General features: G+C 38.6%; 1 protein-coding gene across 4 annotated transcripts in view; it reads left to right on the forward strand.

The window, feature by feature from the left end:
* The window catches only part of DPYD (dihydropyrimidine dehydrogenase), a 365,455-nt gene that overhangs the window by 274,446 nt on the left and 63,064 nt on the right, over positions 1-27,945 (forward strand). For all 4 annotated transcript variants that reach the window (XM_054212158.1, XM_054212159.1, XM_054212157.1 and 1 more), the window contains one exon: positions 20,292-20,434. In XM_054212158.1, the coding sequence (XP_054068133.1) occupies positions 20,292-20,434 (143 nt within the window). The remainder of the gene's footprint in view (positions 1-20,291; positions 20,435-27,945) is intronic.

Here is a 27,945-nt window from a genome sequence, read left to right on the forward strand (position 1 = left end):
CGGTTATTACATTCTGTAGTATTTTGGCATTATTTGCATGAATATATTGTACGGCATGTTTGAATACATATGTTTGTATTTTTTTCCAGAACAAGAGAGATTCAGAAAGTTGTCTTATAACTTCATAGCTGACCACAAGGGATGTCAGAAGGAATATACCTAGATAGCAGATTCAGTCATTAAATGTGGGAACATGTAATTGTTGGAAGCCAGCAGAGGCAGTTAATTTTAGTTACTTTTGAAGTAAGTTAGTGGAGCTGTCTCTTTTTACAAAAAAACACTGTCAGGCAGCAATTGTGACTTTTAAGGGTACGCTTTGCGGGTGTTATTTCATTAAATTAAAATGTATACATTATATGGATAATTGACATTATTAATAGGGGCATATATTCTAATCTGAAATGTATGAATTATATTGAAAGAGGAAAAGTTGAAGTTATAATAATAAGGGCTGCCTTTTAATTTTAATTTTATGACACATCATTAAAAGAAAAGTGAAAAGAAAGCCAAGAGCATTCACTTTCCTAATCACAGTTCTCTCAGTGACTGTGCAGTGTGGATTTCGGTCAATAGAAATGAATGAAAAGCTGCCCATCACTGGAAACAAAACAAATGTATGTATGCATAGGCACTTCTGTTTAGTATAAATATTTACCGAGCATTAAAGACTATTTACATTAACATATATTTATAAAACAGTGTGGATAGGAGTAAAAAACAAATATATGCCGTAGTACAATTTTAATTTTGTTTTATTATTTCTGTTAAATGTAGCTCAGCCATTAAAAGCCCTCATTTGCATATATTATGTCAGGATTCACAAAGAGTCCTCTGTTTTCCGTGGTGTCCTTGCAGCAGTCTGATTTCTCTTAGTGTTCTGCCGTCACTGGTCTGTGCAGGAGAGATCAGAGCCCTAATAATAGATTTTTGACAGGGAGCTCGCCTGCTACCTGCCCTACACAAATCCTCACTGTTCATGTTTGCTTCATGGCAACAAAGCAGACAGAAGGAAAATGCCAAGTGCTGAGTTTGAGGTACAGCCCTGCCATAGCTTGACATTTCAGCAGAATAGCAGTTTATGAGATGCATAATTTTTCATCTGGGACTCAGCTGCCATTTTCATAGAAGCTTGCAGCTCATCGACTGACTGGAAGTAGGGCAAAGGTTTACAGCATAGATCAAGGTCTACATCCTTCCCATAGCTATTTAAAAATAAGTATTATTTTCCAGATAACGTCAGAGAACTAAGCATATTTTTCCACTTTTAATATTTTTTTAGCCAATTTCTTTTCCACAAAGAAAACGCTTTACGCTTTTAGCACAGGTGCCGTTTGTAGTTGATTAAAAATGATCATAATTGATTTCATTCACCAAAAGATTAAATGAGTCCTGGAAAAAGAATGAAGCATGAGTCTTTACACACAGCATTTGAACAAGCCTGTGTTTTCTCCTCCTCTTACTTTGACAAAGCTCATTCCGAGCTTGAAATGAATGAGAAGTCTTTACTCTTAAAGTGTAATTGGTTTGTGTTTTATTATTGTTATAGATTGAATTTAAATTTTCACATTCATGCGGGTGTACTTGGGAAACAAATGCAGTGTAGGTACATGTAAGTGAGTGTTCAATTTAGAATTATACATCTCTGTGAGCTTCAGTAACAGTTCACCATGTCACAGCCTCATATAGAACAATGGTACAGTACATTGGATTAATTAAAGAAGCCTTGCAGAGAACTGAATTCTCAGTATGTCAAGATTTCAATTTTATGTTAAATATTTTCTAAAGGCCAGACCCTTAAATCTCAGGGGCTGTACCAAGCAGTGAGCTGTGAATTTAACCATAGGCTAACTGCTAATGATAAGGAAAAGAGTCCAAGTTGAGGCAGCTGTAATACAGTCATTGGATTAGGCTATCAATCACTCGGTTCCCTGAGGAACAGGCAAAGACGACAAAACAGTGAAAAGGGAAATTAGGAAGGGAGGGCATGACTAGAATGAGATTCTTCACCAAATGTATCTGTTAGTTGGCTGAATCCCCCAAGCATCAGACAGAAATGTCCAGCATTGCTCTCAGACTAGAAGCCAAGTATTTGTTCCAAACTCCTAGAAAATCATCAAATCATTGTTAACTGTTGCTGGTCTGTACGGTGTTTTAGAAATGCAATCAGCTATATTCTCCTCTTTTAATAGCCTGTAATTAGATTAATCTCTAAACTAGTGTTGTTGAGTGTTCTTTATTTACTGTTTACATGAAATCTCATAGGGACTATGTCCAGTTGAAATAATTCATTTCCCAGATGAGTGGGTTTTTTTAGTAAATAGATAACCGTTAAACTATCAAGTCTTACTGATAGCTACCAAAGGTGAAAGTCAGAAGGTGATTCAGATAAAATCATAAATTCTACTCAGACATAATATGGTAAAAATAAGAGACAATGGCTGTGGCCTGGCTTGCTCAAGCATGGGTGAAAGAATGTGTGGTTGTAATCTGAGTGCAGATAGATAAATTGGGAAATCAGTTCATATAATGGTATGATTAAGTAAAGAGTGCTCTTATAGTTAGCAACTTAGAGACATAGTCTGATTAACAAAGAATGGAGATGAATAGGGAAAGTAAAAGGGAAGTCAAAGCATGTTAAAGCAGGCTGGTGGAGCCGGGTCTTGTATTTAAGCTTGGTTACAGCAGTGAATAGAGGTGAATGCAAAGTATAACCTGATGAGGAGGTGTCAGTCAGTCAGGAACAGAAAATGTCTCCTTCCAGTAGTATCAGCAAGATTGAACCCATTGGTGTTGTCTTCACCAGCATGAGTTGATTGTCTTTCCATGTCTGTCAGGTCTAGGGGAGAAGGTGTCTCTCTTATGATCACCTCTTCCAATCTTCCAAACATTCATAAAAAAATACCTCAGAATATTTTTGTGTCATGTCTTTTGGAGATTGTCATGTTGAAAACTGATGTATTTCTATCATAAAAAACTTACTACAATTCATTTTGGAGGTCATTTAAATATAACTGCTCTAAGTATCTTATGAATTATTAATTTGAAAAATACTTCGCATTTAAGTACTTTTCAGTTCATTCTAACACAGGAATTAAAATACTATCAAGAATTTCAAATAGACATTAATTAAAATAATAGAAATCAAGAAAAGCCCTGGTGAAGTCTACTGCTAGATTTGTTTTCCATTAAGTCTCAGCAGCTCTCTCAACCTGATCTTGCTCACCTTCCTCCCTGGATAATCACAGTGAAGTCAAACTGTCTTTTGATTTCCAAGTGCAGCTTGAACAAGGACTAGAGGCTGTGGTGGCATACAGTATAAGTCTCCAGACTGCAATTGAAAGGCTACTACTCACTACAAAAGCACGTCTAAACTGTGAGAACTGTGTGCCTTAGGATGTCCCAGCTCGGTGACTGGGTAGAAGGGTCACTCTGGCTTGCCAGCTGGTCTCCGGCAGTCGCGCAAGTTAGAGTTGGGCCTAGCTTTCTGCTCTCGGTGTTCCAGGCAATGCAGAAGTACATTTTGTACAGAAGCAGTAATTCTAAGTGTTTAAGCGTATGGTCATGGGCTGGAACACAAAGAAGATAATTTCAGGTGGTAGAGTTCAGGTTGACCTGGAGGTCTGCAAAGTTTTGTTGCAGTGTTATGTGCATGATGGATTCAAACTTGAATACAGGTTTAGGGCTTAGGGAGAGTTTAGGGAGCTTTTATATAGGAGGCAGAGGAAAGACCTAACAAAGGAAGTAGGGTCCAAATTCATGTGAATATGTCAGAGTTAAAAGCTCCCTGCTGTTGATCGTGCAGGGCCCATAATGATCTTTTCTGCTGACTTGTTATTCCATACCCGAATCAACAGCAGGGTTTGTGATACAGGTGGTGCTTGAGAGTGATCAATGAGGCAGCCATCTTCTGTGGAAATTATAAACTGTACCTGCCACTCACAGAGCAGAAGTTCTAATTGTAATTCCCCCCAAAAAACAAGAATTTCGCAGAGTTTGTAAACAATTGTGATTAACAATTGTATCAGCAGAGGTTAAAACCCCTGAGTACTGACCTGGTGTGTCTTAAGCATGTTCATTTTTTTCCATATCTTACTTTGCATATTGATTTCCTCTAGTCACCAAGTGGCATATACTGGTTGTAGAGCCCATCTGTATTCAGTGGAGGACATACTCTCATCTTACCTGAAGAATAAACATGTTTTTACTTTTATGAAAAAAAAAAATATTGCAATACATTTCACGTCAAAGTATGAACTAACAAATAAATAGAAAAAATGAGTTCTTATTTAACATTTGTTAGCATGGAACTTCCTCCTGTTCTTCCTTCTCTCTGTAGCACAGCTGTGCTTGCAGGATAGGCCAACTGACTACTATCTTCCACCATCAGTCTGGGGTTGCTACCACTGCTGACAATACAGCCCAACTTCTGTATTGCATGCTAGCTCCTCCACCTGGTTCAGTAACTTTGGTAGCCTCGGTGGCTTAGGCATCTCTCTGAGGACGTTGGGGCTCTCATCATTCACTCTACCTACTAAACACTGGATTGACGTGTTTTAGAAATGGGTCAGGAAGTGGCTTGAAGAGAAGGTTTCACAGTTACATGAAATTGTGCTTGCTGAGGTTAATCCAGTTGCAGGATATTTTGACAATTGGATAAAATATGGGGGTTTAGGAAAAAAAAAAGAAATAATCCCTGGAACAAGTTTAAACCCAAGGTCTACCTTTACGTCCAGCAGCACCACAAGGACATACTTAGGCAGTTGTTGCTGCTGTCCTGCCGCCATGTAGGAGTAACCTTTGAAAGTTCTGCCACTGGTTAGCTACAATTTATGATGAACTCACCACAGTGAATACATCTTTATTCACCTAAATCCTCCTAATATTCTGTATTTTTTTAGTATCCTACTTGAATGATGAATAAATCCTAATGCCAACTTCACACATAAAGTACAGAACACAAAATATAGCAGGTTTGTTTAATGGGGTAGATCCTGGGCTTGTATTTCACTGGGCATCACATCATCCCTGATGAGTTATTGCCAGAAGCATTTATAAAAGCATTTCATAACCGTCAGAACATTTTTTTTTACCTTTCAAAAGAATGCAACTAATATATAGTAGTCAGCTAAGGGAACTGCATTTTAATGTGTCTTTTCGTGCAAGCATGCCATTGTATAAAATGCACTATACAGATATCCTACTCACACACAGGTTGTACAAACGTATCCTACAAAATCTTTGAGGAAAAACCTGCTGCAGTAATTCAGTTTTCCAATTTATGTTCAATTTGCAGTTTTTATTTTGCCAGGTAATTGCAAATGTCTTCCTTATTAACATGGACTGTATAACCAACTATCTTTACTAAGTCCTGTTTAAATCCCAAAAGACATTCATAGCCAGGGATTGAACCACCATTATTTGAGTTAAGTGAGAACTGTTGAGAGCAGTGTCCCACTGTTTCAGAATGAGAAATCCATTGCACAGCTGTGGCAGCTATATAGAGAGGGTGTTTTTAATTACATGAGGCCTGTCCATAGAATGTATGGTACCACACCTGACTCAGCACTGAGGTAAGGCTGATGCTCTGAAGAACGTTGTTACAGGCAGCTCAAAATGGGGAGAAAGCTGTGGGGTTTTTTGCAAGCAGGCATGCTGATGGAGTCAGGGTTAACTGTGTTATGGTTTTGTCTGGCCATTTCATGGCCCTGTTGAGTGACCTGTTGGTTTTCAAAAGTATTTATGATTACTCCAGTCCACATTTTGGCTGGTCTGAGCTTATCTTACTCCCTGTCAGTTATTGCTGTGCTTACACTGTTAATGCCACGTCAGCTGCCTGACTATTGAATACACCAGCTTTGGCAGTATTTTCACCAATTTTTGGATATATGCCCACTCAAGAGCTGCTTAGATTTTAATAGGGAGTACTCAGAGAAATCTTCTAATTCTAGGCCCTGATAAATTCTGTGCATTAGGAGCACTTGCAGAGAAGGTATTGCCAGGCAAGGCTTTTAAGAATGAGTTGCTTTTTCTTATAAATTGAGCAGCTTCTTCAGAAGTTATTGAAGGTGGGTTTTGAAGAATTCAGACCTCTAAGGAGGATCTGGTGGCAACTTATTTTCCCTAAGAAATATTTTGATAACACCTGCTACGTGATACAATCTGGTTTATTGAAATAACAAAGAGATTGCTTGCATCTTTGCTGTTCATAAAAAAGCACATTAGAGGATCAGTCCTTGGCAGGTATCCAGAGAGAAGGTGAACCCTGACAGAGGCAGGAAAATCACCCCAAGTCTTGCTTCATCTTGTTGAGGGGCATTTTAGGGAGGAGCTCCCTCCTGCATGAGGTTGGCACACAGATTTCTTTTTGATGTCTTTATTTTTCTTTTCTTTCAGGCTCACTATTTTACAGCTCTGAGAACATCCCCAGTTTACCGTTGAAGTCAGACAGTGTGGGGTGGTAAAAGGGTCTTCAAAAATAAAAGAAAATTGTCACTCTACAATCTCTTTTCCAAACTTGGGCTTCTTCTAGGGCTGCGTCCAATGTCCTTTGCTATTTCTCTCTGTTTCTCTTAAATAAGATTCACTGAGCCAAAGGTTTGCTGGGCAGAGAAGACAGGCAGTAGTGGCGCTCTCTTCTGCTTACACTACCTGCATTGCCTTCCTGAGCTGACGTTCCTACCAGGACACCTCTGTGTCTGAGAGCCCTTCCAGGCTGTCCCCAGAGAGGCCAAGGACTTGCTAAGGTACAGCTGGTGATATGCACTCGCCATCGGGGATCTCACGGGCAGCTCTGAGCAGGCATGCTAACCAAGTACAGCCATGGGTTATCCCACTGAACTTCAGGCACTTCACTAGGAGGCTGTTAAGCTTCTACCTCATCACTGTAAGGAAATGGGCATTCTCGGAGGTGGGCTCCTTTCTCGCTCCATTGACTGCATCAGAAATTTGAGGTTAGTATATTCCTAATTTAGGTACCTCTGTCAAATGCCTAAGATAGTGTATGCATACATTTGAGGATGAAATTCCGGTGGTTAGGCAAGTAAATGGTTCATTTTATTTCTGGTGCAGGTGTAGAATTCTTTTTTCAAAAACACAGATGTATGTGATTTTATCCCTGTCCATTTTCTAATCTGATATCACAGGAGAAAGTGATATTTGTATGCCTGACATTAAAATATCTTCCAATCAGTTAATGTAAAGCATCTGGTGTTTTTCTGTATTTTAATAAGCCCTAATAACAGCATTGCAATCCCTTAATGCTGTTTCTCATATTCTTGTTACAGTAGGTATATGGCACACATTTTCTGGTTTAAAAAGCTCAAAACAAATTTCAGCAATTTAATCTCAATGTTAGAAAAAGGATCACAGCAGCTGCTATAGTATTTTGTATTTAAACTAGTTTTTGTAAAGACTCGTGACATGCTCCCTGGGAGCTAAATATTGACAAGCATGCTCTGGCAAGCAAGATCAAGCTTGGTGAGTTAACACAGCTCAAGTCTCTGCATTGACACTGTAACCTAAGTCTGAAAACTATTATCCTACTCCATTTATTTTGGCTTTATAGGTGATACTGTCCACTTGAATTAGGGATTTCTACTGTATTTTTAATACTGTAGCTGTGGATTCATATTTGATTTAGGACCACAATACATGCAAGCTTGCCTGTACATCTGTGTTTGATGACATCTTCAGTAATGTATTGTGTATAGAATCACAAATGACAGCATAAAACCTTCATGACTTCAAGCCTTCAAAACAGAAGCAAACATTGCGTGTAAAATAATTTAAAAATAACATTTTTCTTTTATGCTGCAGAACACACCATGTCCTAAACCTGATTTTGTGAAAGCTGTTGATCAAAAGTGGAGCTTGGACATACATTCATTATGGGTTATAATTTAGGAGATTAATTTTTATTTGTGTTCTGTAAGTAAAAAGAAAAATCCACATTTTTTTCTAATTGTAAGTGCACCATGTTTATTATGCTTATAGTTTACTTTTTGAATTTCTGAATAAAGAACTTAAGCCTATTTGGGCTTCTAGTGAATTTGGCATATACACTAAACTGATTACCAGATGCATTGTGCAACATATGGCATTGTACAGTCTTTGTGTGCTTCATAGTATTTTCTTAAATTACCAGCATTTGTTTTGATTCCAAAAATGCACTTGTCTCGGCTCTCTAGTGCTTTGGACTTAAATGCTGGCTTTTCAGTGCTGAACAGATGTGTTAGAGTTTCACATGGAACATTTATGCTTTTGTGAGTCTTCCTCTTTGAGCTTTCCATACACAGTATTATATCAGCAATAGCTCATGCAAATGGGATCTCTTCGTTTTGACTTGTACATTGATTACTTAAAATAACCTTCAGAATTCCTGATAATTCTGTGTGACCAAAAAGAACAAGGAAGCAACGCAGTTTTGCCTAAAGATACGGCCCCCAGAACGAATCAGTTCTTTCAGATACATTTTATTTTATATTAGAGAAAAACAGGAAGGAAGCAGGACGTAATTTCTTTATGGGTGACAGCAACAGTCAACAGAAGTCCTGTATGCTTCTATGGACAGCCATATTCCCGTGCTTGAGGCTGTGGTTTGACCGGGCATAAAAATTCATTCATGAAAATGCAGGGAATAAGATGCCCAGGACATTAGTATGTAATTTACATCTAAGAGGAGACTGCTTGTGTTGATTTACAGAGCATACCTCTAAAAAGGTATCTTTTAAATTACCAACAGTTTTAGAGAAAAGGGCGATGTGACATTCTGGGCCAAGGGACAAGGGGTTTGTGGCCAGGAGGGCTGACTGCTGCCTTTTCTGCTCAGGGGGAATTGCTCTCTTCACACACAAATTTCCAGGCCTGCTCTTGCACCCCTTCTCTTCTGTGAGATAAAAATATTATACCTTTGTGTAGCATTTGGATATCCTCTCCTAGAAGGCACTGTGTAAGTGCCAAATATTGCTGGTATGGGTTTAGCAGCAGCAGTGTGTGTTCTGGTCAGTATTTTAAAATCAACAAACACTTTGTGGGCCCGTGGCTTTCTGTTAATTGGCCTTTACTTTGATCACTGAAGACCAGTGAATGCAGTTTAGGAATTGTGTTGCTATCATTTTTCTTCAGTGAAAGCCAAGGGGATGAGTAAGTACATAAATTAAGTCCCTTCCTCACCCTCTGAGCTGCCCTCATTGGATAACAATTAAAATGATCTGACAGAGCAATGCACTAAATTCCCTTGTATCCCCTTATGTTGCTCTGAATGATTCAAACAAATGAGTATTTAGGCCTATTAATGCTGTTATTTTTTATTAATGCAGAAAGCAGAGTTATGATACAGACGTATAGTCTCATCTTGAAATCAGCATTGAGTTGTGTGTCTGTTCACAAACAGGACTGATATATCCAAGTTTTAATTACCAACCCTTGATAACATATCCAGAGCTAGTAAAGGCCTCCGCAAATAAGGTTTGTGCTTCCTTTATGTCACAAATAGTTTACACAGCACGGACATGTTATTATTTTGCTTTCCATTCAGGCATTAACTCTTTAGCTTGCTGTACACTCCCAGCTAAAGAAATGGCATGAATCTTCCTGTAATTGTGAAGGTTACTAAAAGGAAGGAACAGAAGAAAAAGCCTTTCTTTAGAATTGTCATCCATGTGCAGTCAAGGTCTCAATTAAAGCCAAGGTATCAACTCTTTGTTGGAGTGGGGGGGTCCTTTTCTTTTACGGAAAAGAGGTATTGTCATGTAAATTTCATTAGAAAAATACCAAAGGGTAAGGAACTAAATATTTAGAAATGTATGTACCTAGTTATAAAACTGTAATTATAAGAAAGTGTTCTTGTGTAACAAGCACTGCATGTCTGTCTCACAGTGTTTTAATGTCTACAGTAGTTATTAGCCGGATATTTCCATTATTAACATTCTGTGAACAACTGCCATTCTTGAAACTGATTGATGTTTAGGAATAAAGCACTTTTATTACATGTTGCCAACTTCTGAGGACCAATCTTATAACCTACAGTGCCTTCAAAGGAGTGATGATACCTCCTCTTTCTGGAACTAATCACATCTGAAGAAAGTGAAAGGGTGAAAACATATTTTTTTTTCTGGAGAACTTTCATTGCGTTGTACACTATTCTGCTACAAAATGATTATAGTGTTTTATCTTCCAAAGGTGACACTGGGGGAAGATAACTTTACAGGAAGAGAGATGCTTGAATGTAGGCAACTAGCACTGTGCAGTGGCTTAGCTCAAGGCAGTGAATTTATTTGTGGGTTGATGAAACTGTGGTCTCAATTTTTCATTGTCTGGGTGCAAAACATACTTCTGACAGGGTGTCCTGGTTGCAAAGTCTTCGCTAACATTTCATTAGTTTAATTTGTGGGTTTGTGCTATGTCCAGACTGGCACACAGATCTGCAATTTCAGGGAAGAAAAAGTACAAGAAAAAGAAAAGAGAACCCCCTGCCAAGTGTTTATCTTCTTAAGGCCACACTGTCTTGCTAGGGCCTAGGCAATCTCTAATCATGCTTTGAGAGTTTTTCAAAGGAGGAAAGCTATAAGAAAACATTGCAGGCAAGTTAGCGGTAAATATTGCTCAGAGGGGACTCGTAGTTTGTGGAGTTTTTGTGCATATTTTGTGCATTATTTAAATTTCTTCATCCTAATCTTGCCTCTGTCCCTTAGAGACTGATCTATAAAGGCATAGTGCCCTCCAGCTCCAGCAGGAGTTACCAGAGAATGGGAGCCTCTTGTGCTTTCCTCCCAAAATAAAGCAGAGAAAGAACCTGATGCTAGTTTAACCCTGGCATATAATGTAATGACCGAGCTTAGCTTGTAGGAGCAAGTTCAGATGCTGGCACTAATCTAAACACACCAACGTGAAGCTCCCAATGACTGTATGTGTACTTTAGAGACCACCTAACCTTGGAAAGCTGCTGCTTCAAAGGTCCTTCAGGTTGTGTGTTAGAATAAATAAGGCAACTCTTGGGAGCTGAAGAATCCTCCCAAGAAACTATTTTCAACAGGATAGAGCAAGAACCCAGCTGTTTTCTCCTAACTCATAATTTGATCACCAGATTGTAACTGGTCCTGCAAAAATCACATCCCTTCCAGCTTGCAGTATGAACAGCTCTAGTTTTTGCTCTTCTTCACGTCAGTCTCTGTCTGCCCAGGTGCCTTTGTGTAAAACTCCAAAATTGCAAAGTGAAATTGTCAAAAGCCCCCATACCTTGCTTCTTTTCCCAACCCTACCCTGGTAGCAGCAGCTTGCTTTCCAAATATCTCCACAGACTCTGGTACAGCCCTTCTTCTTTCCAAATGATACAGCCCACCAGCTTACAGACACATGCAGATCCCCATGAACAGTTAAGGTAGGTAGTTTCCATTTATTGCTGGGAGAAAAAAAAAGTGTCAAATAACTTCCTACTCATCCTATGGCAAGCAGATGAGTAGGGCTATGTGCTTCAACTACCTTAAGTATAAATATCAGTTCTCCTACTCCTGGTTGTGTGAGTCTTGAGAAACGGGAAGTGTTGAAATAAATGGCTATGATACACACAGTGTTGAAATAAACATTTATTTTAACACATTGTATGTGATGAGCCATTTATTTTAACACTTTTCACTTGAAGTGTTGAAATAACAGGTTTTATCAGGGGACGTGTCATCTACTGTTTTATGTATATGTGAATATGGAAATATATCTACTGAGTGTGCATGTATATATATATACTCACACAGATTATATGGATATGTAATAATAATATGGGAGAGGTGTATGTAGACACACACACTATTGCACAGGCAAATACACAGTGTCTTCTGCTTAAACTGAGTCATTTGTTTCACAAAAATTTTCTGTTCATGCCATCTTATTTTTAATATATTTTATGTATCTATAAGTAGTTCTAAATATATCCGTACATAAAATTGTATATTACTAGATAGTAGCAACTGGATGAGATAGAGAGGTAGAAAAAATAAAATAGATAAACCTCAAAATAGGATAAGAATGATCCTGAGTTATATAAAGGGAGAAGGAAATACTTCATCTGAGCTTTTTAGATATCTAGATCTGCTTTCTTTAGTTTGCTGTACTTTTATAAGCTCTGCTTCTCTTTTTGTAATGGACTTCTTAGACAAGTGGTTATTAAACAGTACAAGGTATGCTTCAGGTTTTGTAAATAACCTGAAAAGTTGTACTGCACTTTTCAGTAATGTTTTCTTTTTTAAATACACTGTAAAAGCCTCAGCACCCTGCTCAGCAGCCAGTCACCACTCTTCCAATGTGTCCTTAGATATACTAAATTGCCTTTGCATGGTTGTATGGCCTAAAGTACTGACACAGACATGTAGACACACACGTCCCACTTTCTGGCACCAGGGTCATGTTGACCATGGTAGTTGTTGTTGTTAAGGAGGTTAAAACCAGCTCAAACAAAGGTAGCGCTGCCTCTGAGGCTGACAGAGGCAAGGCTGCCTTTGAACAAATCTGTAAGCTTCTAGGTAAATAGCCACAAACACTTCTACTAGACTTTGAGTTAAACACATCTGTCTCTGCACCCAAATAAATGGGCAGCAAGACCCACCATGCGCTGAAGTGAAGCACTCGCATCTTTTGAGGGGAATGATTGCCCGGCAGAATTTGGCAGGAACTCATTTGTCCCTCTGTGATGGCTGCAATGGTCTTGTATGGTAACTGTGGGCAATATTTCTTAGATGGGCTGTCCCTTGGCTTTTAAGCTGGTCTATTTCACACGCCTTTTTCTTGTGTTATGTTGGGAGCATACCTCAATTATTAGCACTACTTTAATTATTTTATTATTACTGTTGTATTGATATTTGTTTTGTTTTATTAGCACTACCACTCTCTCCTGTAAAAGGCAAGTTTTGTCCTGGCCCAGTGGAGGAGTGCGGTGCAGAAGGTGCCAGATCTCTCCTTCAGCAACACACTGTGCTCAGCTCCACCGCACCAAACCAGGTGACTCAGACTCTAAGTCATGACGGGGAGCAATAGTGAAGCAGTCAGGAAAAAGAAAGGGCATACCAAGCCAACCAAAGAACATGTAAAGGACGGTGTGAGACAGTTTCCAGCCTCAAGTCAAACCAAAGTGGAAAGCACGAGTGAAATTAAATAATGAACACCTAATAAATTGCAGTAGAAGATGCTTTGCTAGGTTTCATGCAGATCACCAGAACTATCAATTTTTAGTGGATCTGTAGTTTTCAGTGGGAGAATGGCTTTGTTAGAAAATGTTTAACCAGCTCTTGCAGCAATTGCAAAATAATTTGTATCTGTCCTCTCGATTTGTCCTACTGAAGTTTGATATGAACGAAAATTCACTGAGGTCTTCCTGGATAAATAATATTTACAGATAAGAAAAATTTACTTTTTTCCTCTTCACTTTCTCTGATTCTAACCTTTTTAATCGAGAGAAGTCTCCGATGACTGCTAAACATTTATTGAATGAGAACTCTGGTGATTTTATGAACTTTCAGCTGAAAGAGCATAAATAATCATTAGTAGAAATGCAAAAATGGTAAAAACAAATTCTAAAAAGGACACTGATTTTTCTCTGTGCTTATGAAAGTTTCACCATTTTTTTGTGTTTCGGTGCAATCTTTTTTCGAAGGAAGCATGAAGCAAAATGATCACTTCTTTTTTCCAGACATAGATTGGACTGAAACCAGAAGGTATTCCAAACAGAATCAAATGAGAAGTAAGCTTTGAAATAAAAAGGAAGGGGGAAATAATTATCAGAGAAAATATTAACGCACCATCAGTTTATCGAGTCATAATGTCATAGATGGTCATAATATGCGAACAAAAATGAATAGAATGCAGTCAGTTGATGTGGTTTCAAGAGGCAGCAATGGTAGAGTGAGACAGAAATTGTTTCAAATTTGCAGAATCATTAACTTTATTGTAAAGTCTTGGGGTAAAGTCCTGACTTCACTGTACTCAGCAGAACCTTTGCCATTGATTTGGTAGTCTTGGCGCTTCACCCTTCACAAATTATCAATAAAATGAAACGTTAGGTAGCCGTTGCTTTGAAGATGTAGGCTAACTGTTGTAGAGACATCCCATAAAATGAATATTCCCTCAAATGCTCCACTTGGTAAGTGAATAACTGAAACTTTTGGTTTGAAATAGCCAGTACCTGAGTAAATAGTACCTTATTATAATTGATTTTGGCAAATTGCTATTAATGTGTGAGTAGTAATGAACTGAAGGACTGACCAGGCTGTGAAATGGGTAGAGAGCAGTGAAAAGAGTCTTCTCTGGATCCTGAGTGGAGAGAGAAGTGTTGGGCTGTGCACCATTAAAGCTGTGGCAAGGTGCACCTTGAACTTGCTCTTTGGGCACTTCCTTTTAGTGCATTGACTATTGTGTGTCCCGTTTGGGGACCTCGTAACAGCTGTGGATAGTCTTTCTTTCTAAACATGTCTATTCATTGGGTTTTCTTCTGCATATAAATGGATTCTCTGGCCATTTTGAAGGATGTGCCTGCTACACTGTTTCATTAAACTGCCGCGTTATCGGGTAATTGTTTAAACATAATGCCATAGCACTATCAAAAGGAAAGGTGAACTAATGGCATTTGCAAATGTCAGGGATTATCTTAACACTTTTATTATAGTTTATAAAAAGTAGGTTCAGGGCATTCCATGGCAATTATTTCCACAGAAATTGGTTATTTAAATAAATTGCTAATTATCTGGATATGACAGTATTGAAAACCCGGCTAATGAGTTATTTGATAAGTGTAGCTTATGGTGGCCACCTACAGGTGGCAGAGAGAAAGAACATATAGAATAATTGCAATCAGAAGGAATGCAATGCAGATGAATCGGGTATAACCTGTACGTTTACCTGGACTGCTTACAAATGCAGGTGATATATATATAAAGTACTTTTATCACCAGTACTAGGTAGAATACATGTTATGCGAGACACGTCTTAACGAAGAATTATGTTTTCTGTGTTTTTTTCTGTAATCCCAAAACTTTCTTATCTAGTTAATTCCCGCAGCGTTGGATTGATCATCTACAGTGCCTGAACTTTCCCAAACCAATTCCCTTATGTAATGCTTTTTCACCCAAGTCTGGTATTTGCTGTCATTGGCTTATTTTGTCATTAGCTTTATTAATGTTAATAGTCAGAGAGATAACAATGTCAGCTGTCTTCCTAGAACGTATTTACAGAGGGAGGGAGGGTGATGTTGCTTAGATTTTGGGTTTTTATTTTTTTTAGCAGCACAGACTTTATCGGTAATTTGCTAATCAAAAATAATGTATCAGCTAATTTTTCTTTGTAATATTTAGGCTCTGTGGTTTAAATCTGATATTAAATTTGTAAAGAACTGCAGTGTAATATAATATAATGCAAATTAAAAATTAATGTTACTTTACAATGCACAGAATGGGGAGAATTACGACCTAAATTCATTTTTATTCTGTCTAGTAACCATAGATACAAAAATTTGCTTTTAAGTTGTCTACTAACCAAAGGTATGAGAGTTTGCTTTCCTTTTAAATCTGTTTCTTTTACTGATAGAGACTTTGATAAAGACCATTCAGACTGTTTCAAGATTCAGGCTCAGTATTATCAGTCTGAATTAATTCACCTCCATTCTGTTGGCTGTTTTTTAATGGACCTTCATCATCCTTACTTAAAGGCCCATTTAGAGCTGCTGTGAATATGTGTTAAAGAATTTAAACGAACATGTTGGTGCAGTATATTGCTAGTGAGAATGTAGCCCAGTATTCAAGACTTCTGAAACTGTTTTTTTTCCCCATTGGTGGATCCCTGGGATCAAGAAGATCTGAATTGTTTCTGCTAGGAACTTCAAAAACTACTGGGTTGCTTGAAGCATAACACTAGGCTTCTCCTTGAAGAAGGCATTAAGTTTGGCTCTCAAGCCTCAATCTAGTAAACATTTGCGGTGCTTGACAGGATCAGGTCCTCTGGGGACTCCAAGGACTTACGAAGTTGGAATACAGCATGTGTCTTCTGGCACCGGTAAAGAGTTTTTTACTTCCTATGAAAAAATAAAAAATCAAACAAATGAGTACATATAATATCTCTCATCAGTTTGTCATCAGTCTGCTATCCTCAGAGCACAAGGGCAGCTCTGCCTACCTGTGCTGATTAGGGAGAGGCATTTGATTGATGTATGTTCTGCTTCTCCTTCTCGTCATATTTTGTCTATTGAATTTCCTTGACTGCAGTCCCTGATAGTCACAAAAAATCTGACTTTTTATTAAAAAAAAAAAAAAAGAAAAGAAATAAAGAAAAGAAAGGAAACCAAAACACTTTGTTTTAAAGCAAGAAAAAGGTCAGGGACTTTTGCATCATATAATGATTTCATTGTTTAAGTCTTTAAATAATAGCAAGTATTTGTTCCATAATTAATGAGAGACTTGAAATAGTAGTTTTCAACATAGATTAGCATGTCATGTCCACTAGGTATTCTTCCATCTGTCTTTCATTTTCAAATCTCACTCCCCTAGTTGATGTCTGGATAAATGGACTTTGTTTATTAAATCTCATTATTTTACAGCAAGGTAAATGATAGCCGCATCCAGCATCTGGTAGTAGCAGTAATGCTACTATCAAGAGAGTAGCGTATCAGCAGTTTCCCCAGCTACGGGTGCTTAACTAGTGGAATTACAGGTCCCAACATGTCAAAGTATGTGCTATATGCTTATGTTTTAGCATGTGAGCTGTCTTTCAAATGCATGCTAGATTTGGACCTCAGCTTCTTAAATACCATTGGATTTATCAGACAACATTCTGCAAATTCCCACTACTACTTACAGCTCTCTTAAAAGTTGGCATTAAATCTCCTTTATTTTAACCTTTTAAAAACTCCTTCTCCACAAATCTCTGTAATGGAATTTATTACCTTCCTGTGGTACTCATATGAAAATGCAAGAAAATAGAGACTTTAGGTCAAATTCCATGCTCATTTGCTTTGTTTTTATTATTCCCCCTTTTTTTTAGTACCTTTGCATCACTAATATTGGTATTCTGAACTGTTGATCAAGAAATGCACAGAAGGATGGCTGCACCTTCTGATGTGCTTGTTCCACATTCTGTAGACTAAAGGAAAATATGCTGGGATGAATAGTGACACCTCAGTCAACCCTCTGTTTGTCATTAGAACCATTTATTTACTCTCATCAGAAGCACTCATGAAATGTTTTTAAATTCATTTGGGTGAATTATAGATGAATGGAATACTTTTGTGATCGTACCAATTTATCACTAATTTACTAATCACCAAATGTAAGTAATAAGTCATATTATGAATATCAAGTGCAGCTAGTGCTAAAAAGTACCTATCTTCCGTAATAAATTCTAAGTCTCATTGCCATCGCTGCTAGGCTTCATCAAATCATATGCTTGATTTCTTTGGGCTGAGCGAAGGCCTTTCTGATTACCTATTGTGCTGAAACCTTAAATAAACTGTCATTTGCTCCTTTTCCTCTACTGACCATTATACAGAGATAGTGATTTAAGTGAGAAGGTGGCTAATTTAATCAGACTAAAGAAAGGAACAATTATATTCTGGAAATATTTTCTTGTGGAACTCTTTACTACAAGATATCATTAGGGTCAAGGGTCTATAAGGCTTAAAAACTGATTGAATGCAAACTCTCAGAGTTACATTGGGGTTAAAAGAATATAAACCTTCATGCCTCAAGGCGGATGTCAGTTTTTAACTCATGCAGATTGGGAAGAAATTTCCCTCTAGCGACATGATTTCAGAGATACCAGCGTCTGTATTCTTTCACCTTTCTAAAAAATAACTACTTCATCTCAATGAGGTCCTGGAGCAGCTGTGTCAGTGCCTGAAAACAAGTCTGATGCTTACCTGTAGCCTCAATTTCAAACACCGAATATTTGAAGAATTTCATGAACTAGGGTTCTGAGTATCTCCAGGGTTTTGAAACTAGGGTTTTGAGTATCTCCAGAGGAGACTCCACAGCCTCTCTGGACAGCCTGTTCCAGTGCTCTGGCACCCTCAAAGTAAAGGAGTTTTTCCTTATGTTGAGATGGATCATGTTGGATCCAGTGCATCTTGGGTTAGACAGTCCATTTATGCAAATGAAAGTTTATACGCTGAAAATGTTGTATCTCTATGTAGTCTCTGTTAAACTAGCAAGAAGTATCTGTGTAGAGTCTGTGAGCAGGCCTGATCTCTAATAGGGGCATGCAAGAACATTCGGTGTGTCTTGATGGCAAGTGGAAGAGTCTGTCTGATCAGGTAGTGAATCTTCTGGTTTTTGCTCAGCTATTGAAGGAGGAGGTGTTGTATTAAGTATATAATGAGAAGGTCTCTATCCTGAGGCAGCAGAAGTTGTCATTGCCCACGAAGATAATGTGCTGAATCCAGAGCAGGTGTCAACAGAGGCTGCTTAGCTGAGCTTTTGGGTGTGAATGTGTTTGATACTGATGGGCCAGGGTCTCCCGTGAATTCAGTGTTGTCTGTCAGGGTTACAGTGAGGGGCAGTGGTATGTTGCAAAAGGCAATGTGCGCTGAAGACAGAGTATTTTTAATGGTTAAGACAAACTAAATTTCAGGTTTTTGTAATGGAAAATTACCTTGAAAAAACAACTCCTTGATGAAGTGACAGTGCAGCTGTCCTATTTAAAACAAAACATGACAGGTTTTGTGACCTGAACTTGTGTGGGATCATTCTCCTCACTGACCCTTTCAGCCAGATGGGGGAGGTCTTAGCTGATGCAGAAACAAGAGGCTTTTCCTAGAGAGCAGCAGAATCCTGAGCTGACAGTAGGTTCCTTCATGGGGACCAGTAAAAGTCTGCCTGAGAGGAAGCACTGATGGGGACACTGTAGATGCTGGGCTCAGTGAGACAGGGCTGCTTGGAAAAAGAAACTTATCCTTTACTAAATATTTTCTTGGATTCAAAATCCAACAAGCAGACTGCAGTACTTCTGTCTCAGAAAGGGTGGAGAGAATGGCAACACAGCTTGTTCGGGCTGAAGAAGAAATTTTTTCTGAAGGAGGTGATGATGTTGGTCAGGCAGCTAAGCAGAGGTGTGGGATGCAGCGGCTACTGTTTCCGCATGGGCTCTTTTCCCACACTTCCTAATTGTAGTTTCTTCTTCCTCTTTCTTTCTTCCCGTTCAGTTATTTGCTCTTGCAGAAGGTTAAAGCTTTAAAGGTTATAAAAATACCCATGGAGGGTGTTCAGAAGTATTTCATGTCATGGTATTTTCTCAAGTTACCTAATACAGTACCAAAAAAAAAAAAAGAAAAAAGTACTAGCACTTCCTTGCACAGGTTGACAGACAGCCAGTTCCTCTGGGAGCGATGTATCCCTCCCTTACACTACTGTATTGTTGTCCAGTGCTAACATAAAATTATCCTAAAGTTTCTCTAAATTAAGTAGAAATTTTAAGAATATGGGAGTTATCTAGAGAAATTCCAACTAGCCTAGCCTAAAGGATAACTGAAAGTGTCAGCTGTCTATGCTATTCATCATTTAATGAGCAGCATCTGTATGTGTATTTTAAATATTTGCATACCATCAATAGGATGTAGCCAAAGCAGATGCATTGCAGACACGGTGTATTGAGACTTTAATCATAATTCCTCTAAATGTAGCAGGGAGTTGTCTGACTCAACCTCTATATACCATTTGAAAATGCAAGCTTTAGTCTTGGAAATACAACCATAAATGAATATACTTTATTCTTTTGAGCTTCTGACTATTGTTTTAATAGTTAAGGGGGCTTACTTAAACGATTATCCACATCTACAAACATCCAAAGGGGAAACATATTACATAATATACGAAACGTCAAGCACAGTGAAATGGTGCTTTTAAATAATTTTTAGTCAGACATAAATAAATGAGATGGTCCCTCATACTTGGACAACATCTGTGTTCAAAAAATCAACCTGATTCTTTATGCAGAAACATAGATCTCTTTTTCTACAGCGTACTGTATTGTAAAGTATTGCTTTCTGTCTCAGGCATTGTTAGTCTTTATTTTGAGCATCAGCTAAATTGTTTGAGCCAGCTTTGCAATGTTTATCCAAATGTTTCTGTGGTTTGCTTTATTTCAGCCAAATTCGTAATACAAGTATTGATACCGCTTGAAACCCACTTAGTGTCAATTTATAAATGAATATAACCTCTGCATCTCAGAATTAGATGTTAGTTCCTGATGTTCCTACCATGAGGGATGTGCAAATTACATCACGGTGTGTTCTGACGTTGCTTACGAAATGTTCTGATTTTCTGTAGGAAATGCTATCAGGCCCATCGCCCTCCGCGCAGTGTCTGCCATAGGCCGTGCTCTCCCAGGATTTCCCATCCTAGCAACTGGTGGCATCGATTCTGCTGAAAGTGGGCTCCAGTTCCTGCACAGTGGGGCTTCTGTTTTACAGGTACCTTTGCTTTCTTTAAAACATTAAAATTAAAATAAATGTAATTAAAAACATAACGATTCTTCCTTTGAAACATTAGAATAGTGGGGGGTTTGTAACACTGAAAGGAATCTTCATGTTTTTAGTTTCATGCTTCTTGGTAAGAGAGATTGATTTGAGATGGAGGGGGAGGAGTTGCCAAAAGATGACTTTGGGTGTCACAATACCAATCTGGGAAAAGGCTAGCCATGAGTATGTTATCACTTTTTTTTCTCTAATCTATAGGATTTAAACTTTAAACATCTCTCCCTTGTCATACAAACAAGGTTGACAGGAGAGTTAAGCCTGAGCTAGCTGATCTTCCTTTATTCTTGCTTTTTGTCTTCTGTAAAGAGCATTTTAAGGCGAGAGGTATTTCAAAGAACGCTACTTTGGTCTCAGTGGGAGCCAGTTTAAAGTAACTTGTTTATCCAGGCATCTGTGTCCCTTAAGCATGTTTACTGGAACAGGAGATGCAGAACTGTACCTTCTGCATATGGTGCTGGCATTGCAGCCCATTGCAATTGGACTGCATGTAGTAGTTGAGGCTGTTTATGTTGTCTGACGGGTTGTTTTGAGGTCCTGCCCAGACTGGCATGGTTAGTTAGTCTATGTCATGGAAGGAAGCCTTGGAGGCCTGGTATTGTGGGCACCAGGAAATTGTCTGGAAATCAGCCCCTTACCTGCTCTACTAGGCATGTCAGGGCACCATTGCAACATATATGTTAGAATGGCTGATAAGAAGCAGGTGGTGGTTACGTTATATTATTCCATTCTATATTGTTACATTCTGGTAGATACTCATCCCCTTTATCTGTAGTTCCCATCATAGTCAACAGCAGCTGCGGACCCTGTGGATATCGGCTTTGTGTCACTCCATGGGATGACTGGAGTGGTTTCATTCTCACAATTCACTTTGACATTAAAATTAGATTCAGTGTGACCGTCCTTTCTGCACAGCTACGGTGACTGCTGAGATTAGTCATTTGTTTGCTATGTTTCGGAAAAAAAAAAGGCCAACTTAATGGTTTGGTTTTGTTGGGTTTTTAATGCACATCAAAGTTAGCATCTCTGGGAGCTGAAGTAGAAGGCTACTGCTTTTTTGTAAACTTACTATGTTCTTTCGATTTATTAATACCACTTCCTATTATTTTTAGTTTGTATTAGAATGCTTCAGACTCTTCCGATGAACAGACAAAAGATCTACCTTTCTTACACAATGGTCTGAGAGCTTCTTCCATTTAAATACTCAGTAAAGGTACAATTTACAGAGCAGCATTTGTCTAAAAAAATGTAGGCTTGGCAAGGGAATGTTTTTAGTCCTATAGATGCGTTTCATTTGTTATTGCTGATAGAGCTGCAGTTTTGATGGCTTTGTAACAATGTTGCGTGATCTACACAGAGTAGAATGATTTTCTGTTCTACATCTGCTGTATCTGTTTCTGGTGACTAAAAATGAAGTTTTTTAATGTCATTTATGCATTTTTCCTTTATATAGAGTGTGTAGCTGCTTATTTTTTATTATTTCTTTTCTTTTGTGTTGGCTTGCCCCAATGGTAATGGGAAATTCTGAAATATAATTTAATGCAGACATCCCAGTCAGTGCTCAAGAGAAAGAATATTGACTTTACAAAACATTAATTATTGTTTTCTTTTTAGTAATAATCAAGTTTTCTGCAACTGCTTCCAGAAATTACTTGGATCTATACTGGTCTTCCGCCCTTTACAGAACAATTTCTCTTTCCAAGTCATTTTTACCGGAGATGGTGAAAAACTCTTTTCTTGTCCTTAGGCTTCACCACTTTAACTTATGTCATCTTTAGAACTGATTTTAAACTCCCCTGGATCAAACCTATCCTCAGTTTGAGTGGCTTATTTCTGTTTCACTAAAGTAGGGAAGTCATTTAAACTGATCTGAGATAAATGGATTCTAAAGCTGCTGTGTAGGTAAGGATCTGAACTAGTTCAATTACATTTATTTAAAAATAAGCCTTTAGTAAACTTCCTGTAAGATTGTAAGTACAGGCCATAAGTCTTTCCCTCATCTTGGGAAAGGCAAATGGAAGGGTGAGGGAAACAAGTAATCTCTGTAGGCAGTCTTACAAGAAATAACACCTGACCGGGACTGGACTGAAACTTATTTGCTGCTCAGGCAGTACACGTTGTGATAGACAGAAGAAGACTGCCTCATCTTCATAGGTCATCTTTGGAACCTAACTAAGATTATGAGAAACACTGCCGTTGTTTTCCTTCTTAACAAGATCATACAAATAGCCGGCTAATACACTTTTCCCAGAATCCCAGTCTCTCTCTCACATGTCCTTGGTACCAAATGCTCAAGTTGATCCTTCTTCAAGAGTCAAAATCTCTGTTGCTTATCGTAACAGTTTTGACAGTTCACTTCTGCTTTCTTAGTACTGAAATACAGAACAAGTACAGAATTTGGAGATAACATCAAATAAAGAGATCTAGTAAATGATTCAGTGTATTAAGATTCACGATATAGCAAGTCCTCGAGTTAAGTAAGTAGAAGCTGGGACTGTATTGGGGGAATTGTATATGCATCCCATAGCTTATCTTAAGCGTCTGCTTTGGACGCTGTCGGAGATGGAGCTGAGTAGACACTTGGACTGACACAATACTGCGCATTTTGTGATCGTACTTCATGTTTCCATGAGAACTGATCCAGAGGCAGAAAGCAAGCAGCCCAGGCTTTGGTGGTGCCGGAGTGAGCTCTGTGCTCAGCTGTGACAAATGAGAAGTGGTCTAAAAACCTGGGAGTGGGTACTGCCACTGCTATCACTGCCCTGTTACGCAGAATAGCGCATGGATGTTTCCTCGTTAGCCGTATTTCAAAAGGGTAGGGAATGTCAGTTTATCCAGCATTAAACGTGGTCTGATACCACTAAGCAGCACAGGTTGTCTTGACCCATCCATGAAGCCCAGCTAGAGAACCTAGGAGAGCAGCATTTTCGTGGCCATTGGGCTTCCCTTTGTTTGCCTAGACAAGAGTCCTGGTCCTGTGTCTTCTCTGCCATGAGAAGGTGACGTTCATGGGCTAAGGTAATACGAAGGCTTTGTGTGAGTGATTTAATTGCCATGTGGCATATCTCTTAGAGAAGAGGTTTATGAATAATAAATGTAACTCCATTAAAAGCAAGATCAGGTTTTCCTCTGCAGCTATTTCACCTACAATCCAGTTCTCCATTATTTTTTCCAATTGCTTTTATTTTTAAAACATGGGGATTTATTTTCCATTTACGAAATCATCACACACAGGAATGCAAGTCAGGAGTCAGGTGATAAGCCATATTTTGATATATGCTATAACCACCTCAAGTGGTATTAAGCAGGTATATTAGGGAATGGTTTGGGGAGAGAGTTTCAGCATTCAAAGTGTGTTCTATCCCCTCCTTTAGAAGATAGAGGGCAACATCTTAGTGTCATTACTGGCAAAAAGTTCATGTGTAAGAAAGTTTTGCAGTAGGTATGGAAAACAAACTGGATCATTGAGGTCAGGAGTAGCTGGAATTAAAACTTTATACAGCAATTTAACAGAACATTCTTCCACTTTATGGACTTCAGAAATGGTTGCAAAAAGACCTCTCTTGTTTTTTGATTTTTCATTAAAAATGCTGAAACATTTTAGTCATTCTTTAGCTGATTCCATAGCACTGTACTTTTTTGTAGCATATCCAAATCCGCCAATCCCTTTTCAGTAAAGGCATGAAATTAAAAAAAATAAAAACTTTACTTATGGAGATAATCCACACTCATTGCACACCAAAAGCTCTATAAATGTCTAGCTGCATTTTTCTGAGATGCAGTTCATTTCTATCAGGTTTTAGTGAGGCTGAAGTATTTTTTTTTTAATTTAAGTAAGCTTTTTTTAAAGCCCCAATTTATCAAAATAAGATGTATATCGGATTTTTTTTCATCTTTTGCATCATGTATGTGATTTACCATGTCACATTGATAGTTTGTTAGATTTTTGCAAGGCTTTGAAAGAGACACACATTTTTCAAAGTCATCTCGCTGTAGGAAATTAAAAATGGAGACAATTATAGAAAATTCCAGTGGAAAGAGAAAATGCATTATGGAAAAAGCAATACAAGCGTAAAAATATTAAAGTAAAAATCACTTCACAGTAGCCCGTATGATTCAATTGTAGATCAATATTGTGTAGTTAATGCATTAGCAGCAGAGCATTAATTTGCAATTACCGCAGGTGATCTGATCCTCTGTGTTCTGTCCATTGACATAAATGACCTTTTGTTGAAAGAGATTCTGTAGTCGTTATTTCTAGCAGATGTAACAAAAAAAAAAGGTAGAACAAAGGGGTACTTTCTGAAGTATACTTGTTTCGTGGTAGAGTCTCTTAACATTATATTCTGGTGTGGAATACTTTTGTTATTCTTGAATATTAGTCATTAACGTGTAAAGAATATGGGTTCCTTTTCCAACAAATTTCTTTTCTTACAAAGTATGGAGGTTACACGTGTCCCCCATTGCTCCATCATGGATGTCTGTAAGGCTCTCTACATAGCAACAATAAAAAGTCCACCCATATAATGCTGCTTCCCAGCAGGGCAGCCTGTAGCTTTGCCCCGAGCCCTGTTTCAGACCCACCTTCACCCATCTCTGCCTCCCACTTGCCCTGGATGGGATGTAGTACCTTGCAGTCCTGTTCCTACAGGCACTGCTTGTCCTCACTGTGTCATATTCAGCCCATGCACACCTGCTGCCTCCGGACCTTGCACCATCACCCTCCTCATCTCAGGCAAGGGAATAAGGTAGGAATATACCCCAACTCACAGGCAGAGCCGACATGATGCTGGATCTGCCCTGTGCCCTTCTCTCCTGCCCTGCAGCGGTTGTGTATGAGACCTCAGGGATCTGAGGAAGAACAAAACCATTCTGGCAGTATGACAGCCCATGTTAGGAAAGCAATAGGGATGTTTTCGACCTCTGCAAGATAAGATCTCCTTCCAACACAGAACGTGGTTGTTTTTATGAGACTACGTGTGGTTTTTGTAACATTTTCAAGGAGCATTCTTGTTGGTACCTCTTTGGAGCCAGAGTCTCAAGGGATTCAGGACAGTTTGATTATTATTTTTAATTCAGCAGGCTTTTTACGGAAGCATTTAGCTGAGGGATTTTTATAACAGCAGGATGGCCCTTTGTGTGTGAATAAACAAGCTTTTCCATCACAAAATAGTGGGACTCGAACTATAAGGGAGCATTGTTATTGTATTTGTGCAAATGTGAAACCCTGTGAGGAACCCTTCTACGTGGTATAAAATGCCCTGGGTGTCAGAAAATAAAAGCAAGGCTCTGAAAATATTATCACTGAAATGACAGGGGAAAAAAATACCATTTCATAAACATTATGTCACATCTTCATGCTTAGATGCTACCATTTTCTCCACCCCAATCTCAAAAAATACCAAAAAACAAGCCCAAAAACCCATGAAGTAAATCTATGCTGTAATGATTTTTCATATTTTTCGCCATTTAATATTTTTTTATTTTCATTAGGGTACCTGATGTAATTTCTCTATGGTTTTTATGGGTACAGAACTGCAAAGTAGAGAGCTGGAATTAGTATTCTTTTAAGCCTGTCTCAGTGTCTGTTCAAGTCAGTGAAGACACTGATACTTGAGTTAAGCGAGGGCTAGATGAGGCAAAAAATTATCATCCAGGAAGGATTGTTTATGCCATTTAATGTGGCAGAGAGTGAAAAACTAAAAGAGATTGAAATCGTGGGAGCGACAGAGCAGGGCAGTGGTGGAGCAGGCCCTGTGTTTTACAATTCCGTGTTAAGTTTGTACTGATTACACTTGGAAAAAAAAATATTTTGTCTTGCAATGAATAGCAGTGATTTTGAATGCAGAGAAAGGTCTCTGTTTCCTTGTGTCTAATCTCAGCTCTGTTCGAGGAGAATGAAGTCAGGTCGGTGTCTGCAAGTCTTAACGACAGGGTGACATCGGCGTGACAGAGCAAAGCTGGGCTTCTCCTGCTTGGACTCGCAAAGAGCCCACCCTTCTTCTGTCCCCAGCCCATCCTTACACCAGCGCATGAGGGGAACAGAGGCTGAAGGCTTTGCTTAGTGCCAGTCAGAGAGCACTCCATGGGCCGATAAGCCCAAGAACAGGCACACTTTGGTACCAGCTGGACACCGTAAAGTTTCTGACACAGGCTGTGGCTCAGGGGGTAGAAGAACAAACCTGTCTGTACCAAGCTGTCTATGATAGAGAGAAGTTAAGATGTTGGAGCTAATTCTTCTCTCACCAATTAAATTGATGAGTGAAGAATAGACTGCTGGACGCGGCGTCAGGCCACCAAAATGATAAAAGACGAGATTCAAGGGATGGCTCTTTACATCCACCAACAATTTTAAGGAAAAAAAAACCACTGAAGACAAAACTACTTTTCAGATCTAAGTCCTTTCATTGAGATATAGAAATAGCAGGTTTTATCCATATTCCCGAAGAAACTCGGTATGTGTTTGTATGCTCTTTTGAGTATTCTCAGTCACATTTGAGCTTTGTAGCCATTTTCACTGAAATTTGCTGGAAGATAGGAAGTATTTTGCTATAACAAGTTTTGAGAAAACAAAAAAGTCAGGCAGAGGAGAGAGCATACCTGCATTCCTTCAGTGTAAGTGCAAGCGCACTATGAGCTCACCTTTATTAGACCTCTGAGAATCCACATGGGACAGCACTGTTAGGACTGTGTCAGCCACAGGAAAGGCTTTAATTGGCAGTCACACCTTATTAGACGTCAGAGAACCCAACCAGGAGACACAGAGCTGCTGGAAGCCAGGTATCATTAGCTCCACTGCTCACAGAGCAGCGCGCTTAAAAATGTCTTCAATGGATGCAGCGCTGAATGGAGTGGCCCTTCTCTGCAGAGCTGAAATTTACAGCACATGCAGAAACAAAAGAGGGAACAAAGTGCTGTTTGAACATGTCGACATAAAATCAAAAGAAAAATGAATGTGAAAGGGAGAGAAGAGCTGGGACAGAGATACTCAAGCAATCACTTTGATAAACATTTCATTATTTTCTGCTTTTTTTCTTAGCTCAGTGCTAATTACAGAAACTCAGCCTGTTCTCAACTGTCTATCTTTCTTTGCTAATAAAAAAAAAAAAAGGTCATTAGAGGACTTCCACACTTGCCCCAGTACAGATACTTGGGATGGAAATTGCTAATTGATAGCGAGAATTTTCTGTGAGAATTCCTTTTAATGTAAATTGGAATTTGTCAAACAAAAACAATCTAGAACGTTTTTTGGTTGTAATAGGAAAAAAATACCAAGTTAAAATAGGTTTTCATTATTGATTTTTACTTTTATTATCTTGCCACATTTAATGAAAAGTTGCCCTATTCAAATCAGCACATTGTAAAGTTACGGAATAAACTCTAAGCTAATAATGCCTTTTATTTTCTGCAGTTTTGCAGTAGTTTTACATTTTATTTGGAGCTGCTTA

This window comes from Rissa tridactyla, chromosome 8 (assembly GCF_028500815.1).
Source record: "Rissa tridactyla isolate bRisTri1 chromosome 8, bRisTri1.patW.cur.20221130, whole genome shotgun sequence".
Lineage (NCBI taxonomy): Eukaryota > Metazoa > Chordata > Aves > Charadriiformes > Laridae > Rissa > Rissa tridactyla.